This window comes from Odocoileus virginianus, chromosome 29 (genome assembly GCF_023699985.2).
Source record: "Odocoileus virginianus isolate 20LAN1187 ecotype Illinois chromosome 29, Ovbor_1.2, whole genome shotgun sequence".
Lineage (NCBI taxonomy): Eukaryota > Metazoa > Chordata > Mammalia > Artiodactyla > Cervidae > Odocoileus > Odocoileus virginianus.
The window spans coordinates 1,026,286-1,049,923 of NC_069702.1; the positions used below are offsets into that span (position 1 = coordinate 1,026,286).

General features: G+C 39.4%; 1 protein-coding gene across 2 annotated transcripts in view; it reads right to left on the reverse strand.

The window, feature by feature from the left end:
* The window catches only part of LRRC66 (leucine rich repeat containing 66), a 37,452-nt gene that overhangs the window by 10,171 nt on the left and 3,643 nt on the right, over nucleotides 1–23,638 (reverse strand). The window contains exons 1-3 of one of the 2 annotated variants that reach the window (XM_070458043.1): nucleotides 23,323–23,631; nucleotides 20,047–20,547; nucleotides 6,523–6,692 (exon numbers count right to left, since the gene is read on the reverse strand). In XM_070458043.1, coding sequence (XP_070314144.1) covers nucleotides 6,523–6,692; nucleotides 20,047–20,542 — 666 coding nt within the window. In that variant the 5' untranslated portion in view covers nucleotides 20,543–20,547; nucleotides 23,323–23,631. Of the gene's footprint in view, nucleotides 1–6,522; nucleotides 6,693–20,046; nucleotides 20,548–23,322; nucleotides 23,632–23,638 lie in introns of those variants that run through there. The other variant, XM_020890154.2, reaches the window with a different exon arrangement.

A 23,638-nucleotide genomic window follows, 5' to 3' on the forward strand; every position in this document is an offset into this window, starting at 1 on the left:
AATATTCCATGGTGTATATGTACCATAGCTTTCTTATCCATTCGTCTGTGATGGGCATCTAGGTTGCTTCCATGTCCTGGCTATTATGAACAGTGCTGTGATGAACATTGGGGTACACGTGTCTCTTTCAGTTCTGGTTTCCTCGGTGTGTATGCCCAGAAGTGGGATTGCTGGGTCACATGGCAGTTCTATTTCCAGTTTTTTTAAGGAATCTCCACACTGTTCTCCATAATGGCTATACTAGTTTGCATTCCCACCAACAGTGTAAGAGGGTTCCCTTTTCTCCACACCCTCTCCAGCATTTATTGCTTGTAGACTTTTGGATAGCAGCCATCCTGACTGGCGTGAAATGGTACCTCATTGTGGTTTTTATTTGCATTTCTCTAATAATGAGTGATGTTGAGCACCTTTTCATATGTTTGTTAGTCATCTGTATGTCTTCTTTGGAGAAATGTCTGTTGAGTTCTTTGGCCCATTTTTTGATTGGGTCATTTATTTTTCTGGAATTGAGCTGCAGGAGTTGCTTGTATATTTTTGAGATTAATTCTTTGTCTGTTGCTTCGTTTGCTATTATTTTCTCCCATTCTGAAGGCTGTCTTTTCACCTTGCTTATAGTTTCCTTTGTTGTGCAAAAGCTTTTAAGTTTCATTAGGTCCCATTTGTGTATTTTTGCTTTTATTTCCAATATTCTGGGAGGTGGGTCCTAGAGGATCTTGCTGTGATTTATGTTGGAGAGTGTTTTGCCTATGTTCTCCTCTAGGAGTTTTATAGTTTCTGGTCTTACATCTAGATCTTTGATCCATTTTGAGTATATTTTTGTGTATGGTGTTCAAAGTGTTCTAGTTTCATTCTTTTACAAGTGGTTGACCAGTTTTCCCAGCACCACTTGTTAAAGAGGTTGTCTTTTCTCCATTGTATATTCTTGCCTCCTTTGACAAAGATAAGGTGTCGACAGGTGCGTGGATTTATCTCTGGGCTTTCTATTTTGTTCTATTGATCTATATTTCTGTCTCTGTGCCAGTACCATACTGTCTTGATGACTGTAACTTTGTAGTAGAGTCTGAAGTCAGGCAGGTTGATTCCTCCAGTTCCATTCTTCTTTCTCAAGATAGACAATAGCTTTGGCTATTTGAGGTTTTTTGTATTTTCATACAAATTGTGAAATTATTTGTTCTAGTTCTGTGAAAAATACCGTTGGTAGCTTGACAGGGATTGCATTGAATCTATAGATTGCTTTGGGTAGTATAGTCATTTTCACAGTATTGATTCTTCCAATCCATGAACATGGTATATTTATCCATCTATTTGTGTCCTCTTTGATTTCTTTCATCAGTGTTTTATAGTTTTCTATATATAGGTCTTTTGTTTCTTTAGGTAGATATACTCCTAAGTATTTTATTCTTTTCATTGCAATGGTGAATGGTATTGTTTCCTTAATTTCTTTGTTTTCTCATTGTTAGTGTATAGGAATGCAAGGGATTTCTGTGTGTTAATTTTATATCCTGCAACTTTACTATATTCACTGATTAGCTCTAGTAATTTTCTGGTGGAGTCTTTAGGGTTTTCTATGTAGAGGATCATGTCATCTGCAAACAGTGAGAGTTTTACTTCTTTTCCTATCTGGATTCCTTTTATTTCTTTTTCTGCTCTGATTGCTGTGGCCAAAACTTCCAAAACTATGTTGAATAGTAGTGGTAAGAGTGGGCACCCTTGCCTTGTTCCTGACTTTAGGGGAAATGCTTTCAATTTTTCACCATTGAGGGTGATGCTTGCTGTGGGTTTGTCATATATAGCTTTTATTATGTTGAGGTATGTTCCTTCTATTCCTGCTTTCTGGAGGGTTTATATCATAAATGGATGTTGAATTTTGTCAAAGGCATCTATTGAGATAATCATATGGTTTTTATCTTTCAATTTGTTAATGTGTTGTATTACATTGATTGATTTGTGGATATTAAAGAATCCTTGCATTCCTGGGATAAAGCCCACTTGGCCATGATGTATGATTTTTTTAATATGTTGTTGGATTCTGTTTGCTAGAATTTTGTTAAGGATTTTTGCATCTATGTTCATCAGTGATATTGGCCCGTAGTTTTCTTTTTTTGTGGCATCTTTGTCTGGTTTTGGTATTAGGGTGATGGTGGCCTCATAGAATGAGTTTGGAAGTTTACCTTCTTCTGCAATTTTCTGGAAGAGTTTGAGTAAGATAGGTGTTAGCTCTTCTCTAAATTTTTGGTAGAATTCAGCTGTGAAGCCATCTGGTCCTGGGCTTTTGTTTGCTGGAAGATTTCTGATTACAGTTTTGATTTCCGTGCTTGTGATGGGTCTGTTAAGATCTTCTATTTCTTCCCGGTTCAGTTTTGGAAAGTTATACCTTTCTAAGAATTTGTCCATTTTTTCCAAGTTGTCCATTTTATTGGCATATAGCTGCTGGTAGTAGTCTCTTATGATCCTTTGTATTTCTGTATTGTCTGTTGTTATCTCTCCATTTTCATTTCTAATTTTGTTAATTTGATTCTTCTCCCTTTGTTTCTTGATGAGTCTGGCTAACAGTCTGTCAATTTTATTTATCTTTTCAAAAAACCAGCTTTTAGCTTTGTTGATTTTTGCTATGGTCTCTTTTGTTTCTTTTGCATTTATTTCTGCCCTAATTTTCAGAGTTCTTTCCTTTTACTTACCCTGGGGTTCTTCATTTCTTCCTTCTCTAGTTGCTTTAGGTGTAGAGTTAGGTTATTTATTTGACTTTTTTTCTTGTTTCTTGAGGTAAGCCTGTATTGCTACGAACCTTCCCCTTAGCACTGTTTTTACAATGTCCCATAGGTTTTGGGTTGTTGTGTTTTCATTTTCATTCGTTTCTATGCATATTTTGATTTCTTTTTTGATTTCTTCTATGATTTGTTGGTTATTCAGAAGTGTGTTATTTAGCCTCCATATGTTGGAATTTTTAATAGTTTTTTTCCCCTGTAATTGAGATCTAATCTTACTGCATTGTGGTCAGAAAAGATGACTGGAATGATTTCAATTTTTCTGAATTTACCAAGGCTAGATTTATGGCCCAGGATGTGATCTATTCTGGAGAAGGTTCTGTGTGCACTTGAGAAAAAGGTGAAAGTGATTGTTTTGGGGTGAAATATCCTATAGATATCAATTAGGTCTAGCTGGTCCATTGTGTCGTTTAAAGTTTGTGTTTCCTTGTTAAATTTCTGTTTAGTTGATCTATCCATAGGTGTGAGTGGGAGTAAAGTCTCCCACTATTATTGTGTTCCTGTTAATTTCCCCTTTCATACTTGTTAGCATTTGCCTTACATATTGCAGTGCTCCTATTTTGGGTGCATATATATTTATAATTGTTATATCTTCTTCTTGGATTGATCCTTTGATCATTATGTAGTGTCCTTCTTTGTCTCTTTTCATGGCCTTTATTGCAAAGTCTATTTTATCTGATATGAGTATTGTGACTCCTGCTTTCTTTTGGTCTCCGTTTATGTGGAATATCTTTTTTCAGCCCTTCACTTTCAGTCTGTATGTGTCCATTATTTTGAGGTGGGTCTCTTGTAGACAGCATATGTAGGGGTCTTGTTTTTGTATCCATTCAGCCAGTCTTTGTTTTTTGGTTGGGGCATTCAACCCATTTAAATTTAAGGTAATTATTGATAAATATGGTCCTGTTGCCACTTACTTTGTTGTTTGGGGTTCCCGTTTATACAACCTTTCTGTGTTTCCTGTCTAGAGAAGATCCTTTAGCATTTGTTGAAGAGCTGGTTTGGTGGTGCTGAATTCTCTCAGCTTTTGCTTGTCTGTAAAGCTTTTGAATTCTTCATATCTGAATGAGATCCTTGCTGGGTACAGTGATCTGGGTTGTAGGTTATCCTCTTTCATTACTTTAAGTATGTCCTGCCATTCCCTTCTGGCCTGAAGAGTTTCTATTGAAAGGTCAGCTGTTATCCTTATGGGAATCCCCTTGTGTGTTATTTGTTGTTTTTCCCTTGCTGCTTTTAATATTTGTTCTTTGTGTTGCTTTGCTTCTAACAAATAGACTATGCTGAAAGCAGTGAGACCTCTCTCCCATGATCACATTCCATGAGACTGTAATGTTCTTGCAAGCAGGCTTTCTCCTTTGGGCGCTGAAGCCAGCTGCCATGCCATGTCCTGCTGCTTGGAAGCCCACATGGCACAGAAAGAAGCGCAGGCTGATGCTGACAGCCAGGAAGGAACTGAGCCTTCAGCGTGATAGCCCAGGTGGAACTGAATCCTGCCAATAACCACGTGGGCTTGGAGTGAATCATTCCTCAGCTGGGCCTTCAGGTGAGACTCTAGCCTTGGCCAACATCTTGACTGCAATCTCTTGAGACACTTTCAGCGGAGGCCCCAGCCAAGCCTTGCCTGGACTGTTGATCCACAGAAGGTGAGATAAATACATGTGTGTAGTTTTAGATGGCTAAGTTTGCAGTAATTTGTTATACAGCAATAGATAACTTACACACGTATGCATGATCATCATCTATCCATTCATTCCTTTGTTTATTCACCAAGAGTTCGCAAATACATGGTATGTACTAGACAGATGTTAAGCACTAGAAAACAAAATAGACATAATGTATGTCCTCAAAGGGGCTTCCCTGGTGGCTCAGTGGTAAAGAATCTGTGTGCAATGCAGGAGACACAGGTTCAAACCCTTGGGCCGGGAAGATCCCCTGGAGAAGGAAATGGCAACCTACTCCAGTATTCTTGCCTGGGAAATCCCAGAGACAGAAGAGCCTGGCATGGGGTCACAAAAGAATCGGACATGACTTAGCAACTGAACACACACACCCATATGTTCTCAAAGAGATCTGCACCTGGTAGAAGGATTATAGGGACACAAGCATTAACAGTTAACCATACCTAAAATGAAATAATTTCAGACTCCATATGTACAATAAGGAAAAATCATATCCTATTAAATATGTATAAAGGGAATGAATTCAATCTCAGGCCCAAGGAAGGCTTCCTTGAGGAAGTGATGTTGGAAGGATTAGTAAGAGTTCATGCTTTCAGGCAAAAGGGTTAGCAAGATGGGAGGGCTTGGGGTGAAAACTGGGCAGGAAAGCAGTTAGCAAGAGGAGTGTGGCTTGAAATGAACCTGGAGGCGCAGGCAGGGGCCAATCAGATTTGTATGTTAAAGGAGTAGGGCATCCTGGCCACTTGAGAATTTCTATGTGTAGTCTATGTTTATAAAGGACTGACTCCAAATATTTTAATAATTTTTATATTGACTCCATTCTAAGAGACAGTATTTGAGTATACTAGGTTACAAAACATATTACTAAAGTTAAATTTACCTGCTTATTTTTACTTCTTAAATCTAGTTACCAAGAACATCTAAAACTGCCTATGTGGCTCACACTGTTTTTATTGGATGATGGTGGTCTGTGTAAAGAATGGGGGTGTGTGGTGCAGGTCACAGGCACGGGGGCTTAGGCTGCTCTTAAGTCATCTCTGGGCTTCCCTGTGGCTCAGACAGTAAAGAATCTGCCTGCAATGTGGGAGACCTGGGTTCTACCCCTGGGTGCGGAAGATCCCCTGGAGGAGGTCATGACAACCCGCTCCAGTATTCCTGCCTGGAGAATCCCCATGGACAGAGGAGCCTGGCGGGCTGCAGTCCATGGGGTCACAAAGAGTCGGACATGGCTGGGCGACGAAGCACAGCACAAGGCATCTCTGGGTGCCACACTGCAGGCCACGTTGGTATTTCTGAAGGTGCACTGAGGAGAGATTTTACAGTATCTCCTAAAAGAGGGGAGGTGGGAGAAAGGGGCTTGGAGGAGAAAGGGCTAGAGCTGTCAGAACTAGAGCAGGGCTCCAGGAGTTCTCACATGCACAGCTGTCAGCACGTCAGGACCTTGGTGAGATGCATTGCAGCGTGCCCGAGAGACAGGCAGCAGGGCTCTAAAGTGTGACACTGGTCCCCCCACACTGCTCTGATGTTTAGAACCATATGTGGCATGTGGTATGTGCGATGCAAGTATATGTTGGTATCATTATTGTTTGTATTATTTTGTGTCCAGTTTTGGTGTGGAGGCACCAGGGTCACTGGCCTTCTGAGATTCCTGTGGTCCTGGGCCCAAAGGGTGAAGGGCCCATACAGGCCCATAGCATCCCAAACTGCATCAAACACCAGGGATATTTGACTGACCTTGTAATTTAGGGAGGGAGCCATGCTAATAACTGAGATTCATTTTCTTGCCAATTGGTAAGTGACAGCTTGGAGCTGGGTTTAATTTGACTTAGGAAAAATAATGTGCCTATTCTCGCTGCTGAGTATTAATGTTCAAATAAAATTCATGTCTACTACTGAGGCCTTGGAGTTTTGAGGCAAGAGAGAGACTTCAACTTTTTAAGGGGAATCTTAAAATAGACTTATATTTTTTGATTAGTAGCCAGTACTACTGGGCATGTAGAAACTCTTCAATGAAAATATTCTTCTAATATAGTTGCCTGTAGGTCCACATATTTGAGATGTTATAAACTTTATTTTCTAACCTGTAATTTTTTTAGGTCCTTGAAGGCTTCTGGATGAATTCTGAATATCCTGTTGCTCTTTAAATGGAGGTTTTCCAGTTGCAGGCAGTCATGAAAATCAGACAAATCAATCTGTGATATCCTGTTGAATGACAGATCCAAACTCTGTAATGACTTCAGTTTCCATAGTCCTGTTAAAATTAAAAAGCAGATTGAAATAGAAATCTGATATTTACTGTAGCATTGTTTATAACGGTAGAAAACTGGATACAACTTAAATGGTTCACGACAGAGAAACAGGCAAACAAAGGATAGTCTATCAATACTATAAATACCGTGTAGCCTTAAAAGAGAACGGGGTAGACCAATATGAACTGACTGAACAGGAAGGTAAACGTTAATTTTCAGAAAAGTATGGAGTATAATTCTAATGTTTTGCAAAAGAAGAACCAGATACATATGTTTTGAGAGAGCAGAGAAGAAGGCCTGGAAGGAAATGAACTAAGGTACCAGTTGTATTTACACTTTGGAGCAGGGTGGTGAAGAAAGGCAAAACTATGCTTTTATTTTATACACTTTGAATTCTTTCTTTATATGAACATGTGCTAATTTGGGGGCTTCCCAGGTGACGCTAGTGGTAAAGAACCTGCTTGCCAATGCAGCAGACATAAGAGATGTGGGTTCAGTCCCTGGGTGGAGAAGATCCCCTGGAAGAGGGGATGGCAACCCACTCCAATATTCTTGTCTGGAGAATCCCATGGACAGAGGAGCCTGGCAGGCTATTGTTTTCAGGGTCACAAAGAGACCAACACCACTGAATCTACTTAGCATGCATGCACATGCTAATTTTATAAGAGCATCAGTAAAAAAATCTAACCTGGATTGAATGAGATAATTATAATACTTGCTTATTTGATTGACCTATGGGTAAAACTGGATGATCTTGCTATGGTTATAGAGAAAAAAGTTGTTTTGATGCTTCATTTACATGGATGAGTTCTTCCCCTTTTCAGTTATTATTATTCTATTTTGTAGAATCTTTTAACTACTTATTATTGATAAGTGTTTTCTAGAAATTCTTATATTAGGTAATGTATTACAGCTAGATATTTTACTTTCTGGCAAAATCATCTAATTGAGTGTTGGCCTCTGCCTTTGTATTTCATTTGATTCCAGAAGTAATCATTTGGCACTGAAGATAAACGTTGAGAATGAGGTGCTAGCCATAGCAGTCTTCCAAATTTGATTTCCCATATGAGTCTCACAAGAAAGCCCTGCATTTTTACATTTCCTTCTGCTCTGTTCTCACATGTAGCCTGTGTCTTTAACAAACCTCTACATAGCAGATCATGTTGGTTCAATTCCAGAAGGGTTTCTTTCTTGTCTACTGTCTGCAGAGAACTTACTATAAGACTGATTATGCTGAGAGACGATGACTTAATTGAAATGGCTTCACATCTATGCCCTCACATGTTCATCTCAGCTTATAGACTGAGCAAGAGATCACAAGGACGACAACCCAGTCAAAATATTATGAGCAGGGCACTTGGTGCCAGGGACAACGACAGCAGAGAACCCTTGTGCCGCGTCACGTGATAAAGCACACACACGGGAAAGAGCGATTTGTTACACAATGCAGTCACACCCCCACCAATAAACCATCTTTGGTTGTCAGTCTCTCCATCAGATGTTGGTCCCTTCAGGGTAGAATTCACATCTTTGTGAACACGTGTAAGGCCTGTTGTATGATACACATTCCATAGGCTAGAGGTCACAGTGGTTGACCTGCACAGAAATTTACAAGTCGTGGAGCCAACATTAAAGATTCAATACAGATATGTACATTTCTAACTTTTCTTGAAAACTTGGAAGTCTCAAATGGCACAAAGCATTTGGCTGGAGCTGAATGAAGGCTGCCTGCTTTGGATGGGAAATGTGCTTATAGATGAATAAGATGTCTCTATCAAAAATAGGAAGACAAGGAATAGGCCAAGAAGCCCTCATGCTTAGAACAATGAGAGACAGCCAAGGTTAATATTCAGCGGGCACATGTTGAATACTTATGAATACAACATGAGAAACACTTCCATACTGGCTCATGAGCAGCCGCCGCTGACCCCTTGTGTGCACTGCCCTGGGCACTGGACTGACTGCATCCTCCCTCCCCCCTCCCTCCCCCAGAAAGATTCCACTCCATCAATACAGCCAGGAGGCTTCCAACTTGGGAACCCAGGCGAAAGGCCTTTTGTTAAACATTGTGAATGTAACCTCTGGGGAAAACCTGTTTCTTTTTTTTTTTTTTTTCCATTTATTTTTATTAGTTGGAGGCTAATTACTTTACATCATTACAGTAGTTTTTGTCATACATTGAAATGAATTAGCCATGGATTTACATGTATTCCCCATCCCAGTCCCCCCTCCCACCTCCCTCTCCACCCGATCCCTCTGGGTCTTCCCAGTCCACCAGGCCCGAGCACTTGTCTCATGCACCCAACCTGGGCTGGTGATCTGTTTCACCCTAGATAATATACATGCTTCAATGCTGTTCTCTTGAAACATCCCACCCTCGCCTTTTCCCAGAGTCCACAAGTCTGTTCTATACATCTGAGTCTCTTTTTCTGTTTTGCATATAGGGTTCTCGTTACCATCTTTCTAAAGTCCATATATATGTGTTAGTATACTGTAATGGTCTTTATCTTTCTGGCTTACTTCGCTCTGTATAATGGGCTCCAGTTTCATCCATCTCATTAGAACTGATTCAAATGAATTCTTTTTCATGGCTGAGTAATATTCCATGGTGTATATGTACCACAGCTTCCTCATCCATTCGTCTGCTGATGGGCATCTGGGTTGCTTCCATGTCCTGGCTATTATAAACAGTGCTGCGATGAACATTGGGGTGCATGTGTCTCTTTCAGATCTGGCACTCTCCGACATAAATCACAGCAGGATCCTCTATGACCCACCTCCCAGAATATTGGAAATAAAAGCAAAAATAAACAAATGGGACCTAATGAAACTTAAAAGCTTTTGCACAACAAAGGAAACTATAAGCAAGGTGAAAAGACAGCCCTCAGATTGGGAGAAAATAATAGCAAACGAAGCAACAGACAAAGGATTAATCTCAAAAATATACAAGCAACTCCTCCAGCTCAACTCCAGAAAAATCAATGACCCAATCAAAAAATGGGCCAAAGAACTCAACAGACATTTCTCCAAGGAAGACATACAGATGGCTAACAAACACATGAAAAGGTGCTCAACATCACTCATTATCAGAGAAATGCAAATCAAAACCACAATGAGGTACCATTATACACCAGTCAGGATGGCTGCTATCCAAAAGTCTACAAGCAATAAATGCTGGAGAGGGTGTGGAGAAAAGGGAACCCTCTTACACTGTTGGTGGGAATGCAAATTAGTACAGCCACTATGGAAAACAGTGTGGAGATTTCTTAAAAAGCTGGAGATAGAACTGCCATATGACCCAGCAATCCCACTTCTGGGCATACACACCAAGGAAAACCTGTTTCTTTGTGGAATGAATATCCCTATATGTTTTAATATGCAGACATATGGGTCTTGAGGAAAAAATGCCACACAGGAAACTGCAATGAAGGAGTTTAACATTTTCATGAGATTTCCTGGCCTGTATAGGGATGTAAGCTCATGGTTGCTACTATATCTAGTGCTTAATCGAATTGAATAAGTACCCCAGGAGTTCAGTGATGAGGGAGACCACATCTATCAATTGACAGGGGGTGTTGAAACCTCCACCTCTAACCGTGGATTTGAAATGCAGCTGGACCTTGTGGGGCCTTCTCAGAGACAGGGCCCTGTGTTCCTGACCTCTCATCTGAATAGAAAAGCTTTAGCCTCCTAGGCCTTCCCCAAGTTCCAAACAGCAAATTTAATCAGAGAAGTAAGAAAATGTAGAAACCAAGGAAAACAATCAAGTAAGACAAAATAATAACAGTTTATAAAAACAGAATGATCATATGATCCAGCAATCCTACTTCTTGGAATATACTCAGACAGAACTATAATTCAAAAAATACATGCACAGTTATGCTCATAGCAGCACTGTCAAAAGAGCAAAAGCAGGCAAACAACCTAAATGATCCATCAACAGATGAAGATAGAGAAGATGTGGTACGTGCATACAATGGGATACTACACAACCATAAAAAAGGATGAAACAATGCCACTGGCAGCAACATGGATGGACCTAGAAATTATCATAAGTGAAGTAAGTCAGACAGATACATGCAAATACCATACGATATGTGGAATCTAAAATACGGCACAAATGAACCTATCTACAAAACACAGACTCATGGACCGGGAGAACAGATTTGTGGTTGCTAAGTTGAGAGTAGGGAGAGAAGAGGGATGGACTGGGAATTTGGGGTTGGTAGATGCAAATTATTAGCTTTAGGATGGATAAACAACAAGGTCATACTGTATATAGCACAGGGAACTATATTCAATATCCTATGACAAACCATATTGGAAAAGAATATAAAAAAAGAATATACGTATATATGTGTGTGTGTATAAGTGAATCACTCTGCAGAAATTAGTACAACATTGTAAGTCAACTACACTTCATTAAAAAAAAAAAAAAGGCCAAAAAAAAAAAAAAAAAAAACACCAAAACACCACAGTCTCATCTGAGCCAGCTCTGCAGGCTGATGTGCCCGCTCTGCAAGCAGAGACGCTTTGACCTTGGTACCAAGGTGTCCTATGGCATGCCCCCTGCAGAGCAAGGCCGTACGGGGGCAGCTGCCACCTGTGGCTGGCAGGAGGCAGGGAGGCTGCTCTCAGCAAACATCCTCTGCCAGCTCGGCGGAAGCTGTCTGTAGCAGGAATAACTCCAGGCCAAACAAACACTCCAGCTATTTGAGTTTTGAAATAAAATTGGGGGGGTGGGGCAGTTAGCAACTGAGGGTCATTTTAGCTGCTACCACTAAGGTACCTTGTAAGGTACAGTAGCAAGAACTGGGATGGGAAAGAGAATTAAGATACTCAGGATGATCAAATGGCCCTAAGGGAGAACTAATATTTTTGCACACCTGTTCTGTATGAGGTAGAAGAAAGATATCTTACGTATATCATCACTCTGTTACAGTTTTTACAAATGCTCTAAGCCTCACATCAACCTTTATATATATCACTATCTCTAGTTAAAGATAAGAACCAGGAGGCTTTTCTAGGTTAAGTGACTTGCTTAAGGTCAATAAACAAGTAGAGTGATACAAGGTGCTTCCCTGGTAGGTCTGTTGGTAAAGAATCTGCCTGCAGTGCAGGACACTGGGGTTTGACCCCTGGGTTGGGAAAATTCCCTGGAGAAGGAAATGGCAACCCACTCCAGTATTTTTCCTGGAAAATCCCATGGACAGAGGAACCTAGCAGGCTACAGTCCATGGGGCCGCAAGAGCTGGACACGACAGTGACAAAACCATCACCAAGGAGTACAAAAGATAAAGCAGAGAGGAAGGGCACATATGATAGGCACATACGAACCTACCTACAAAACCAAAACAGGCTCACAGATACAGAGAGCAGACTCGTGGTTGTCAAGGGAGAGGGGCGGGGGAGATGGATGGACTGGGAGTTTGGGTTGATAAATACAAACTGGAAGAGTGGAACCAGAACATGCCCAAGCATGTCTGGGGATGGGGGGCGGGGTGGCTTTTGAACACGGACAGTTGTAAAACTTTTTGACTTCCTTCATAATATCCAGCTAAGATCCACAAGAAGATAACTTTTGCAATGGGAATTAAGACTGTGATGTTCAGTTATTCCTTCCACATGAAGATTTTCTCTTTACTTCTACTTTTAGAGAATCAAGCTTTAATGCTACTAAGAGACCTGGTGAAGTTCTACAAATGATCTTTTTGTTTGGGGGTCTCTCAAGATGGAGTTGGGGAATTTGGGTAAACTCTTCCAAGACCTGTGACTGTGTTTCTCAATAAGGGGAAGTATGTTCTTTTATAAACTACATGGTGAAATTGGTGTTGAAGGACATTCAGGTGAGTGAAAGAGGTTGGAGGTGCATTACTGGGTGGGGATTGGTTATCAGAGAGCACATTTCATGTTTAAAGAGAGTTGAATATTGGGAGAAAAATATGGAGGCAATTTTGTGGAGATGGGATTATTTATTAAACTGTCTTCTGATGATCACTTAGGCCACAGGAGGCAAGAATTTGATTAGCCTTTGCATTTAAATGGCCAGAGACAGTTTTATTATTTCCAGGAAATTATCTCAGTGTCTATTAGAGAAAAGGCTACAGAGGGTATGTCCAGACATTACACTATCTTAGAAACATTTCTTCGGACTCTGAACTTCCTAAACGCTCTTCCAAATGTGATAATATGATAACATAAAGTTTATGGCTTCAAGTTCAAAGAGTATTAAGAATTGGAATAGAGTCTGGAATGGTCCTGGATAACATATTTGATTCATAAAATTAGCCCTTAATATGGTCAAATTTACAGGGGTGAGCCACAGACCTTGCCCTCTTAGCTTAATGACATATATTCATGTTGTTACTTTTGAACCTGTATTAGTTTTGAGAACATTGGTTATTGGTATTTCCATAATCCAAGGAGCAATCAGGATGAAAGGTTTAATATCCTACAAATGAAAAGAATACAATATGCTTCTTTTTTTCAACAATACACTGGTTACCACCAGTTTCAAAAATCAGGTACTACTTTGCCTCATTGATAACATACTTATCTCTTGGATTCTGGAATTTAGTGTGTTAATGTGAGGTTGTCACATCTGGTCTTTCAGCCTAACTGGAAACCCAGTAAGATGTTTGTCCTGATATATTTTCAGGCACTTTTGGGCACTCCCAAAATACTTCTTGATGTAAGTGGGATAGTGTAACTGGAGACTGATCCCCAGGATTTCTATTTTTTAAAACTGATTTTTCCATTGTTAATGCTATACTCCCAAAATACGGGAAGAAGGTGAAGTGATCATTAAGGTTAACTTCACAGTTGGCTTCTGTTTTGTAAATTACATAGGCCAGTACCTCCTCTGGGTATTTTTCCAACATGAAGCTTTTTGGTAACATCACAGCTGGTCAGTGTCAAGACAGGAAGTCAGCTGACATTGGGTAAGTCAATATGATCTTTTACCCTTCCAAAAGTGGGCTCTCTGGAGTCAAAGCAACCTTTCACTGCCTCTATGAACTGTCACAATTTTAAGACATGTCAAACATGATTTATAAAGGTACACATGTGCCACAGGCCAATTGTTTGATTGGTGCTGAGATTATCTCTAATTAATCGTCAATTGAGATGAGAGCAAACACCTATGTAAATCAGCTCAGTTCAGTCGCTCAGTCAAGTCCAGCTCTTTGTGACCGCGTGGACTGCTGCTGCATGCCAGGCTTCCCTGTCCATCAGCAACTCCCGAAGCTTGCTCAAACTCATGTCCATTTCGATGGTGATGCCATCCAACCATCTCATCCTCTGTCATCCCCTTCTTCTCCAGCCTTCAATCTTTCCCAGCATCAGGGTCTTTTCCAATGAGTCAGTTCTTTGCATCAGGTGGTCAAAGTATTGGAGTTTCAGCTTCAACATCAGTCCTTCCAATGAATATTCAGGACTGATGTCCTTTAGGATGCACTGGTTGGATCTCCTTGCAGTCCCAGGGACTCTCAAGAGCCTTCTCGAACACCACAGTTCAAAAGCATCAATTCTTTGGTGCTCAGCTTTCTTTATAGTCCAACTCTCACATCTGTACATGACTACTGGAAAAATTATAGCTTTGACTAGATGGACCTTTGTTAGCAAAGTAATGTCTCTGCTTTTTAACATGCTGTCTAGGTTGGTCATAGCTTTTCTTCCAAGGAGCAAGCATCTTTTAATTTCATGGCTGCAGTCACCATCTGCCGTGATTTTGGAGCCCCCCAAAATAAAGTCTGTCACTGTTTCCACTGTTTCCCCATCTATTTGCCATGAAGTGATAGGACCATATACCAAGATCTTAGTTTTCTGAATGTTGAACTTTACGCCAACTTTTTCACTCTCCTCTTTTACTTTCATCAAGAGGCTCATTAGTTTCTTCGCTTTCTGCCATAAGGGTTGTGTCATCTGTGTATCTGAGGTTATTGATATATCTCCCAACAATCTTGATTCCAGCTGGTGCTTCATCCAGTCCAGTGTTTCTCATGATGTACTCTGCATAGAAGTTAAATAAGCAGGGTGACAATATACAGCCCTCATGTACTTCTTTCCTGATTTGAAATCAGTCTATTATTCCATGTCCAGTTCTAACTGTTGCTTCTTGACCTGCATACAGATTTCTCAGGAGGCAGGTCAGGGGGTCTGGTATTCCCATCTCTTTCAGAATTTTCCACAGTTTGTTGTGATCCACACAGTCAAAGGCTTTGGCATAGTCAATAAAGCAGAAGTTGATGTTTTTCTGGAACTCTTTTGCTTTTTTGATGATCCAACAGATGTTGGCAATTTGATCTCTGGTTCCTCTGCCCTTTCTAAATCCAGCTTGAACATCCAGAAGTTCACAGTTCACGTACTGTTGAAGCCTGGTTTGGAGAATTTTGAGCATTACTTTGCTAGCATGTGAGATGAGTGCAATTGTGCGGTAGTTTGAACATTCTTTGGCATTGCCTTTTTTTGGGACTGGAATGAAAACTGACCTTTTCCAGTCCTGTGGCCACTGCTGAGTTTTCCAAATTTGCTGGCATAGAGTGCAGCACTTTCACAGCATCATCTTTTAGGACTTGAAATAGCTCGGCTGGAATTCCATCACATCCACTAGCTTTGTTTGTAGTGATGCTTCCTAAGGCCCACTTGACTTTGCATTCCAGGATGTCTGGCTCTAGGTGAGTGATCACACCACTGTGGTTATCTTGGTCATGAAGATCTTTTTTGTATAGTTCTGGGTATTCCTGTCACTTCTTCTTAATATATTCTGCTTCTGTTAGGTCCATACCTTTTTTGTCCTTTATTGTGCTCATCTTTGCATGAAATGTTCCCTTGGTATCACTAATTTTCTTGAAGAGATCTCTAGTATTTCCCATTCTATTATTTTCCTCTACTACTTTGTATTGATCATTGTAAATCTAACTATTTACCTATATAAACAGTTAGATACAAATGATTCTCTGCTTATGGATTATAATTATGAATTAGAGTGGGCTAGGATCACTTCTACTGCAATAACTATTTAACATTTTAAAAGATAACGGGATTTAGACAAAAAAAAATTTATTGTTACCTAGCCATAGTCACAGAATGATGAGTGGGAAGGTACGCTAGAGGGGACTCAACCTAGTAAAAACTAAAAGTATATGATGATTACAGAAAAACACTTCAAATCACAAAATGCTATGGATAAAAGAACTCAAGTATAACCAATTAGATTTAGGGCTTACATTGGACTTCCATCACTGATCTGTTTTATTCATCTCTCCATAGTTCTATATGCTAGAATTCTATTATTAAATAGAATTTCAGATACAGGAGTTGCTCATTTCATATATTTTCCCACCTCTTTTGGAAGTTTTTAACATATTTCCTGATATTTTTGGGAAGCAAAAGTTTAACTTGAGAAAAGAAGATAGGACTGTATCTGCATTTTATAGGGATATTTGGTCCTTAAATGAAATGCATTCATCCTAACCTCCAGTGAGCTCTGGGGAATTCATCTGCCTTAAGGAGCCAGTCAGCATTTTTCTATTTACTGTTGTGGTGGGCTAATATTTTGACATATTAATCTTTTGCCTATCTCTTTCCCTTATTTCCTTTCTTTCCATTCAAGCAGAAAGTAAAAGATCTGTGTTAATTGTTCCAGGGGAGGCCCTCGCTGGTGGCACAGTGGAAAGAATCCACCTGCTAATGCAGGGGATACAGGTTGGCTCCCTGGTTGGGGAAGATTCCACGTGCCACGGAGCAACTAAGCCCATGTGCTGCAGCTACTGAGCCCGAGCTCTAAGGCCCGCGAGTCTCAGCTATTGAGCCCGAGTGCTGCAACTGCTGAAGCCCGCATGCCTAGAGCCTGTGCGCCACAGAAGAGAAGGGACTGCAGTGAGAAGCCCGCACGCAGCAGCTAGAGAGGAGCCCCCGAAGGTACATCATAAGGCAGAAAGCAGAGGTGCAAACATGTCTTTTTGGCTTTTGTTTACCAAAGGCCTAAATCTCTACAGGAAAGGAATTTCTAGATCTAGATAGAGGATTGTGAAGAAACAAAAGCAGGTAAGCATTTCCTCCAAACTGAAGAACTGAAAAGAAATGTTCTCTGGCTAGAAGGGGTAAGGGATACATATACGAGCATGTGTGCACGTGCGCACACACACACACACACACACACACACACACACTTTGATGCCTTGTTGGGATATAAGATTCTAGAGCTGTGGTACAAATCTAGGAAAAGACAAATGAAAGTCCATGAAAGACTGAGGTTAACTGTCACTCTCTCTCCATCCCACCCTAACTGATGCTAGCAGAATGGGGGCTCAGAATTAGAAATTCTGCTGAATTATAAACTATAGTTACATATCCAGTTAACCTGTATTTGTGGGTTGAGATTCACATTTTTTTTTTTTAATTTTTATTAGTTGGAGGCTAATTACTTTACATCATTACAGTAGTTTTTGTTATACATTGATATGAATTAGCCATGGATTTACATGTATTCCCCATCCCAGTCCCCCCTCCCACCTCCCTCTCCACCCGATCCCTCTGGGTCTTCCCAGTGCACCAGGCCCGAGCACTTGTCTCATGTACCCAACCTGAGCTGGTTATCCATTTCACCCTAGATAATATACATGTTTCAATGCTGTTCTCCTGAAACATCCCACCCTCGCCTTCTCCCAGAGTCCACAAGTCTGTTCCATACATCTGAGTCTCTTTTTCTGTTTTGCATATAGGGTTATCGTTACCATCTTTCTAAAGTCCATGTATATGTGTTAGTATACTGTATTGGTCTTTATCTTTCTGGCTTACTTCGCTCTGTATAATGGGCTCCAGTTTCACCCATCTCATTAGAACTGATTCAAATGAATTCTTTTTAATGGCTGAGTAATATTCCATGGTGTATATGTACCACAGCTTCCTCATCCATTCGTCTGCTGATGGGCATCTGAGATTCACATTTAACACACTAGTTAGGAAACACTGCTATATCATGTGACTATGTGTAGCTTTAATGATGTTCATCAAAAAGTTATAGCAAACAAAATGGAAATAATCTAAATGCTATTTAACTGAACTGATTATATGTATATATGAAAATTGGGGCTTCCCTGGTGGCTCAGATGTAAAGAATCTGCCTTCCAGTGCAGGAGACACAGGTTCTATCCCTGAGTTGGGAAGATCTCCTGGAGAAGGGAATGGCTACCCACTCCAATATTCTTGCCTGGAGAATCTCACGGACAGAGGAGCCTGGTGGGCTACAGTCCATGGGGTTGCAAAGAATTGGACACAACTGAGCGACTAACATATATGAAAATTATTTGACTATTTAAAATATTTATGAGATTGCTTAATTATGTATGATGTTCAAAATATTCTGTGATATAAAATTATGTTATGACATATGGGCAGTAGGATACAATTTTGAAAGAAAAATATATAGGTAGGCATAAAGAATAAAGTTGAAGAATATATATTACATGAGGGACTTTAATGTTTCCCTTTAAATTTTTCTTTAATTCCTAATATTCTACAAATAATAGGCATTTCTTTTACAATAAGAATATAATAAAAATCATAAAATGCAATTAGTTTACACTATGCACTGAGAATACTACATGCTGCTTCTATGGAAAAGGTCGGGGAGAGAAGACTCCTGTCCTCACACAATTCTGCTGATGTGGGGACTGGAGCAGTTGTCCCTTCACCTGCCAGGCTATTATTGTCACAACTATGCTTACAACAGGACCAGAAACTGGTAAAAGAGCAAAAAATAAATGAATAAATAAAAAAATAAAAACATGAAATTAAAGAACTGAAAATGAGAAAAACTATATATAATTTGAGATGGAGAAAAATGAAAATATTCTTACATTTTCTTAGCATGTGCATGCATGTGTGCTAAGTTGTTCCAGGCATGCCTGACTCTGTGCAACCCTATGAACTGTAGCCTGCCAAGCTCCTCTGTTCATGGGATTCTCCAGACAAGAATACTAGAGTGCATTGCCCTGCCCTCCTCCAGGGATCTTCCTGACCCAGGGACTGAATTCATGTCTCTTGCATCTCCTGCATTGGCAGGCAGGTTCTTTGCCACTAGCGCCACCATAGGGTCTAATATAAAGTAAGTACTTAGCAATAGTGACTGAGACTGAAAACAAATAGGGAAAGGAAACTGCAGCTTTCCTGAATACAAAAAGGAAGCTGTGGCTTACAAATCTGATTTTCTAAATAAAACATCATTACTATTATAAAATATAAAAATATAAAACATTATTTTTAGTATTATTATATATATTTTCTAAATAAAAACATTGGAGTTGAGGAACTCCAACATGTAGATTACTGAGTATCAGCATGGATGAGTATTTATTATAAAATAGGATGGTATGTGTTCTGATGAGTTCTAATTTTGATTTAATAATAAGAGTTTACATATAATATTAGCATATATATAGTCTACGTTTGGAGAAGAACTAGATAAGTAGATGTAAAATGTATTCTGTAAAAACAAAAGTTATAAATATGGCAACATTTAATTTGAATTGTTACCTATTAAAAGTATCTGAACTAGTTATTTCTCAATGCTAATTAGTAACAAATATACATAAATCAAATTAGGTAATTTAAAATAATGCATTATTATTTAGCACTTAAATACTTTCTATTATTAGTATCTCTTGACAAATTCATATAATATCAATATAAGTTATGGCAACAGGAGATTAAATTACACTGACTTGAAATTCCACATATTATAAACTTAAAATTCTCATAAGAAACTTTTATTATATTTGAAAAGTGAAAGTGAAAGAATTAGTCACTCAGTCGTGTCTGACTCTTTGTGACCCCATGGACTGTAGCCCTCCACACTTCTCCATCCATGGGATTTTCCAGGCAAAAATACTGTAGTGGGTTGCCATTTCCTTCTCCAGGGTGTCTTCCTGACTCAGGGATAGAACCACGGTCTCCTGCGTTGCAGGCAGAGTCTACCATATGAACCACCAGGGAAGTCCTCTTATTATATTTACTCTGATCAAATTGCTATACTTTCAGCTGTTTTCCTGAAACTGAAAACAAACCTGGAATTCTTATTGACACAAAACATTATGACTCAGTGGGTAAAGAATCTGCCTGTAATGCACGAGACATAGGAGACACAGGTTTGATCCCTGGGTCGGGAAGATTCTCTGGAGAAGTAAATGGTAATCCACTCCAGCATTCTTGCCTGAAAAATCCCATGTACAGAGGAGCCTGGTAGGGTACAGTCAAAAGGGTCGCTAGGATCAGACATGACTGAGCAACTAAGCATGCACATTAGCTCTCCAAATACTCGTGGTTTCTTGGTCTATCTTTTAAAATTGTACTTACCCTTGGGAATGTTGCTGAGTTTATTTCGTTGAAGAGTAAGCAACTTTAGAAATGGAAGCCGATTTCTCAAGCTGCCTCTGTGGCGTTTCACCCATGAGGACTTAAAACTGGGTAGATCCAATAATACTGAGTGAATGGCGTTGTTGCTGAGGTTTAATATTTCCAAAGCATGAAAATGTTCAAGAGAGCTTAAGGTTATTTTTGATATGAGATTGTTACTAAGGTCCAGGTGTTTTATGTTCCATTCTTCTTTTTTCATGTGAGTTTGTAAGAGAACCGTAAAGAAATTGGAACTTTCATCCACCGTGGGTGCTATCTGTGATATGTCCACGGGTATTTCATGCTTTCGAGCAAAAGAACAATTTGTTGTAAGATATCCATTCCATTGGCACTTGGAACTGAATAAAATACTGCTTTTTCTTGATGGGTTTGTCATTGTGCCAGTAAAATAAAGACCTATAACCATGGCAATCACTCGGAAACACGGGTTTTTCATAATGCCTGGAGAAAGAAAAATTGGCTTATTCAAAATGACTTATGTACAAACAGCAAATAAGCAGAAAATTTAATTTTCAATTTAAGACTTAGCAAAGTTATCTTGCCTTGATTGTCAATTTAAGTGGATGTTTGATTTCTTACAAATTGAGGTAAAATATAACTGCCAAAATGGTATACAGCTAATAGTGTAAAATTACATTTATGTCACATTTTAAAAGAAAGACCCTCTCCCCCCACCCCAATCTGTCAAAAAATACATATTCGCTTGGGTCTCACCTCTGTGTCTGCTTTTCCAGGACCATTCACCCTACAGTCTTCTTTAGAATGAGGGAAACCTACCAAGATTAAACACTTCCCTGTTCCTTGCTGGTCATCAGCACTGAGTAGTCTATTATGCTTATCTTACACCACTGTAATCAGCCACGTGCTTCACCATGTGAGTGACAAGTCATCTAGTTACACTAAACCACAGAACTGTATTGGTGAAAAGTTCAACTCATAAAAGAGACTTATGATTTTTTTAAATGACTGGAGGAACTACAAGCTTTGTCTTTGTGGCTTTTGGTGACCTTTCAAATAAAAAGGTGGGGGTTATAAAAAGGATGCTTTGCCTAGGACCCATGAAGATACAGAAACTCAGTTATCTTTTTCATCAGATTATTGAAAGCAATCACAAGCTTTAAAACAAGTATCTACAAATCACCATACCTGAAGATACAGACAAAAACAATTTTAAAAGAAAAGTAAATGAGTAGTTTTGTGATTTAATTACGAAAGCCCATGAAAAAATCAATGTGTGAACAGATGACCACCTGCGTCAGCAGGCAGCTTTACGACCAATCGCCCTTCCTGCCTCAGTGGCACCACTGTCATTCCCATCACTCATCTGAGTGCTAGAGCGGGCTAACTAGTCTTCCTGCCATTTTCACTGCCTCTTGATTCTCCTTCTTGGTTTATCCAATGAAATTCCGAAGGGTTACTTCCCCACAGTACTGTTTCCCTCATTTCATTCCCTCATTCAAAATCCTTAAAGGGATCCTCAGTGCCTATAGTCCAAATCCGTCGGGTCGGCATCCTAGGCTTTGTATTGTTTACATAACTTTATGAACTAGTTTAGAAAGCACATGTGGAGTACCTACGAGATGAGGCCTGTGCACCTCAATATATATGCAGATCTCATGTAAAAACCAGCTTTGGTTCACTCCAATTCCAAGCCCAAAGCCCTTTCCTCTTCTCAGTTCAAAACCTATGTATGTCCTTCTATATCTATCACAGATCTTATGGCCTAAAGACCCTTTTTCCTGCTTTTTTTGTCCAGAAACCTTTCAATATTTATTGAATGAATGAATATAAGTTAGTAACATTCAATTTGACAGAATAGCAATACTATCCTGCATTGCTTTGCTTTGCATCTGTTTTAAACACCCCAAAAGACAACAGCTCCCAGATGGTAAGGGCCATGTTTTTATATATATACACATACACATATAGAAAAAGTTCCCCCACTTTTTAACATTTTTAATACTCTTCAGTCATAGGACTATGCTATATATAAATAGGGCTGTATCTATATCAGCCTATTATCATCTAAAATTTATATACACATACATAAAGATAAAACTTCCCCTATTTAAAAAATATTTTTAATAGTCTTCAATCTGTCATAGGACTATGCTATCTATAAATTGGGGTATATCTGTATCATCAACCTATTTATCATCTAAATTTATATATTTCCCCCCATGTTCTAAATTTTTAAGTCTGCAGTCTGTCATAGGGTTATACTCTGCTTGGATAAATGAATAGATGGGAGTGAATGAAACTGACCATGTAACTTTTTAAACTTTGGTTTCATATAAGATCAAATCTCCCATATTTTTGAAGGGCATCTAAATTCAGGTACACATGGCCATGAACTGCAAAGGTGCCCTACAGCATGGAGGAGTGACTGATTTTTAAAGTGTACTTCTTATGTAATACCAGCAATTGAATTAATTTGTATAGTCAGAAAAGTATTTGTTACTACATTCAAAGCTGAAATCATCAGTATACAATTATATAGCAAGCTAATGTCACAGTATCAGCAATAACAGAAAAAAGTCATCATTCATAGGCATACTATAATATCAAAGAGAAACATGTGGTTCAAAAATTTTTTCTTCAGGGGACTTAAAAAAAAAAAAAATCACTTTTTTTTTTTCATTTACCTGATTCTAAGTTGAAGACATTTATCTGTAACTAGTAGATTTGACTTCAAAACAGCTGATAAGGATAATTTTATATCTTAAAGTGAAAGGTATTAATTCATAAATTAAAAAATATTATACAACAATGCAAACCAGCCATAATATATATATGTCCCCTCTGCAGTGTCGTATGGCAGAAACCAACACATTGTAAAGCAATTATCCTCCAATTAAAAATAAATTCAAAAGTCTTTATATCTACATATATATACACACTAAAACAAACTTATATGTTAGGTAAGGAACATCTGAGAACTCCAGAAATATTTTCTGAGGCTATTGGAGACAATTAGGTGAAATGTAAATCTATAAATGGACAGATTCAAGCTGAAGTTATGAGGAAGCAGTAAGAAATATGGGGTGTGTCAGTGAGAGAGGTAGGGAGAAAGCAGTAGGAAAATCAGAAAGTAGAAAGGAAATGAGTCCGTTCCTATATGAAAGAGAAGTCACCACAATTAGGAGAAAAAGGCACAAGAGGCTAGTTCTGCCAAGATGGAGAAAGCACACAACAGGAACAGTTTCTTGGGCATACCTCTGATCCTCAGGGACTTTTTCCAGTGGGTCTCTCTCTGAATCACACCAGGTGAGGATTTTTTAGACCTGAGCCTCTGAGGCTCCGCCCATCGGCCCTGGAGCCTGCCCTCTGGCAAACCTTTAACCCTTTCCTATCTAAGCTCTGGCCTCTTGCAGAGAGGACAGACCGTTGTGCACACTCCCCTGGGACGCTGGGGAAAAGCCAGCAGAGAGAGAGGCCTTCTGCAGTGCAGAGGGCAGGACCTTCCAGACTGGGGCTGTACAACCTCTCCCTCCGAGCTCTAGGATTCCAGAGAGATGACATAAATACTGGT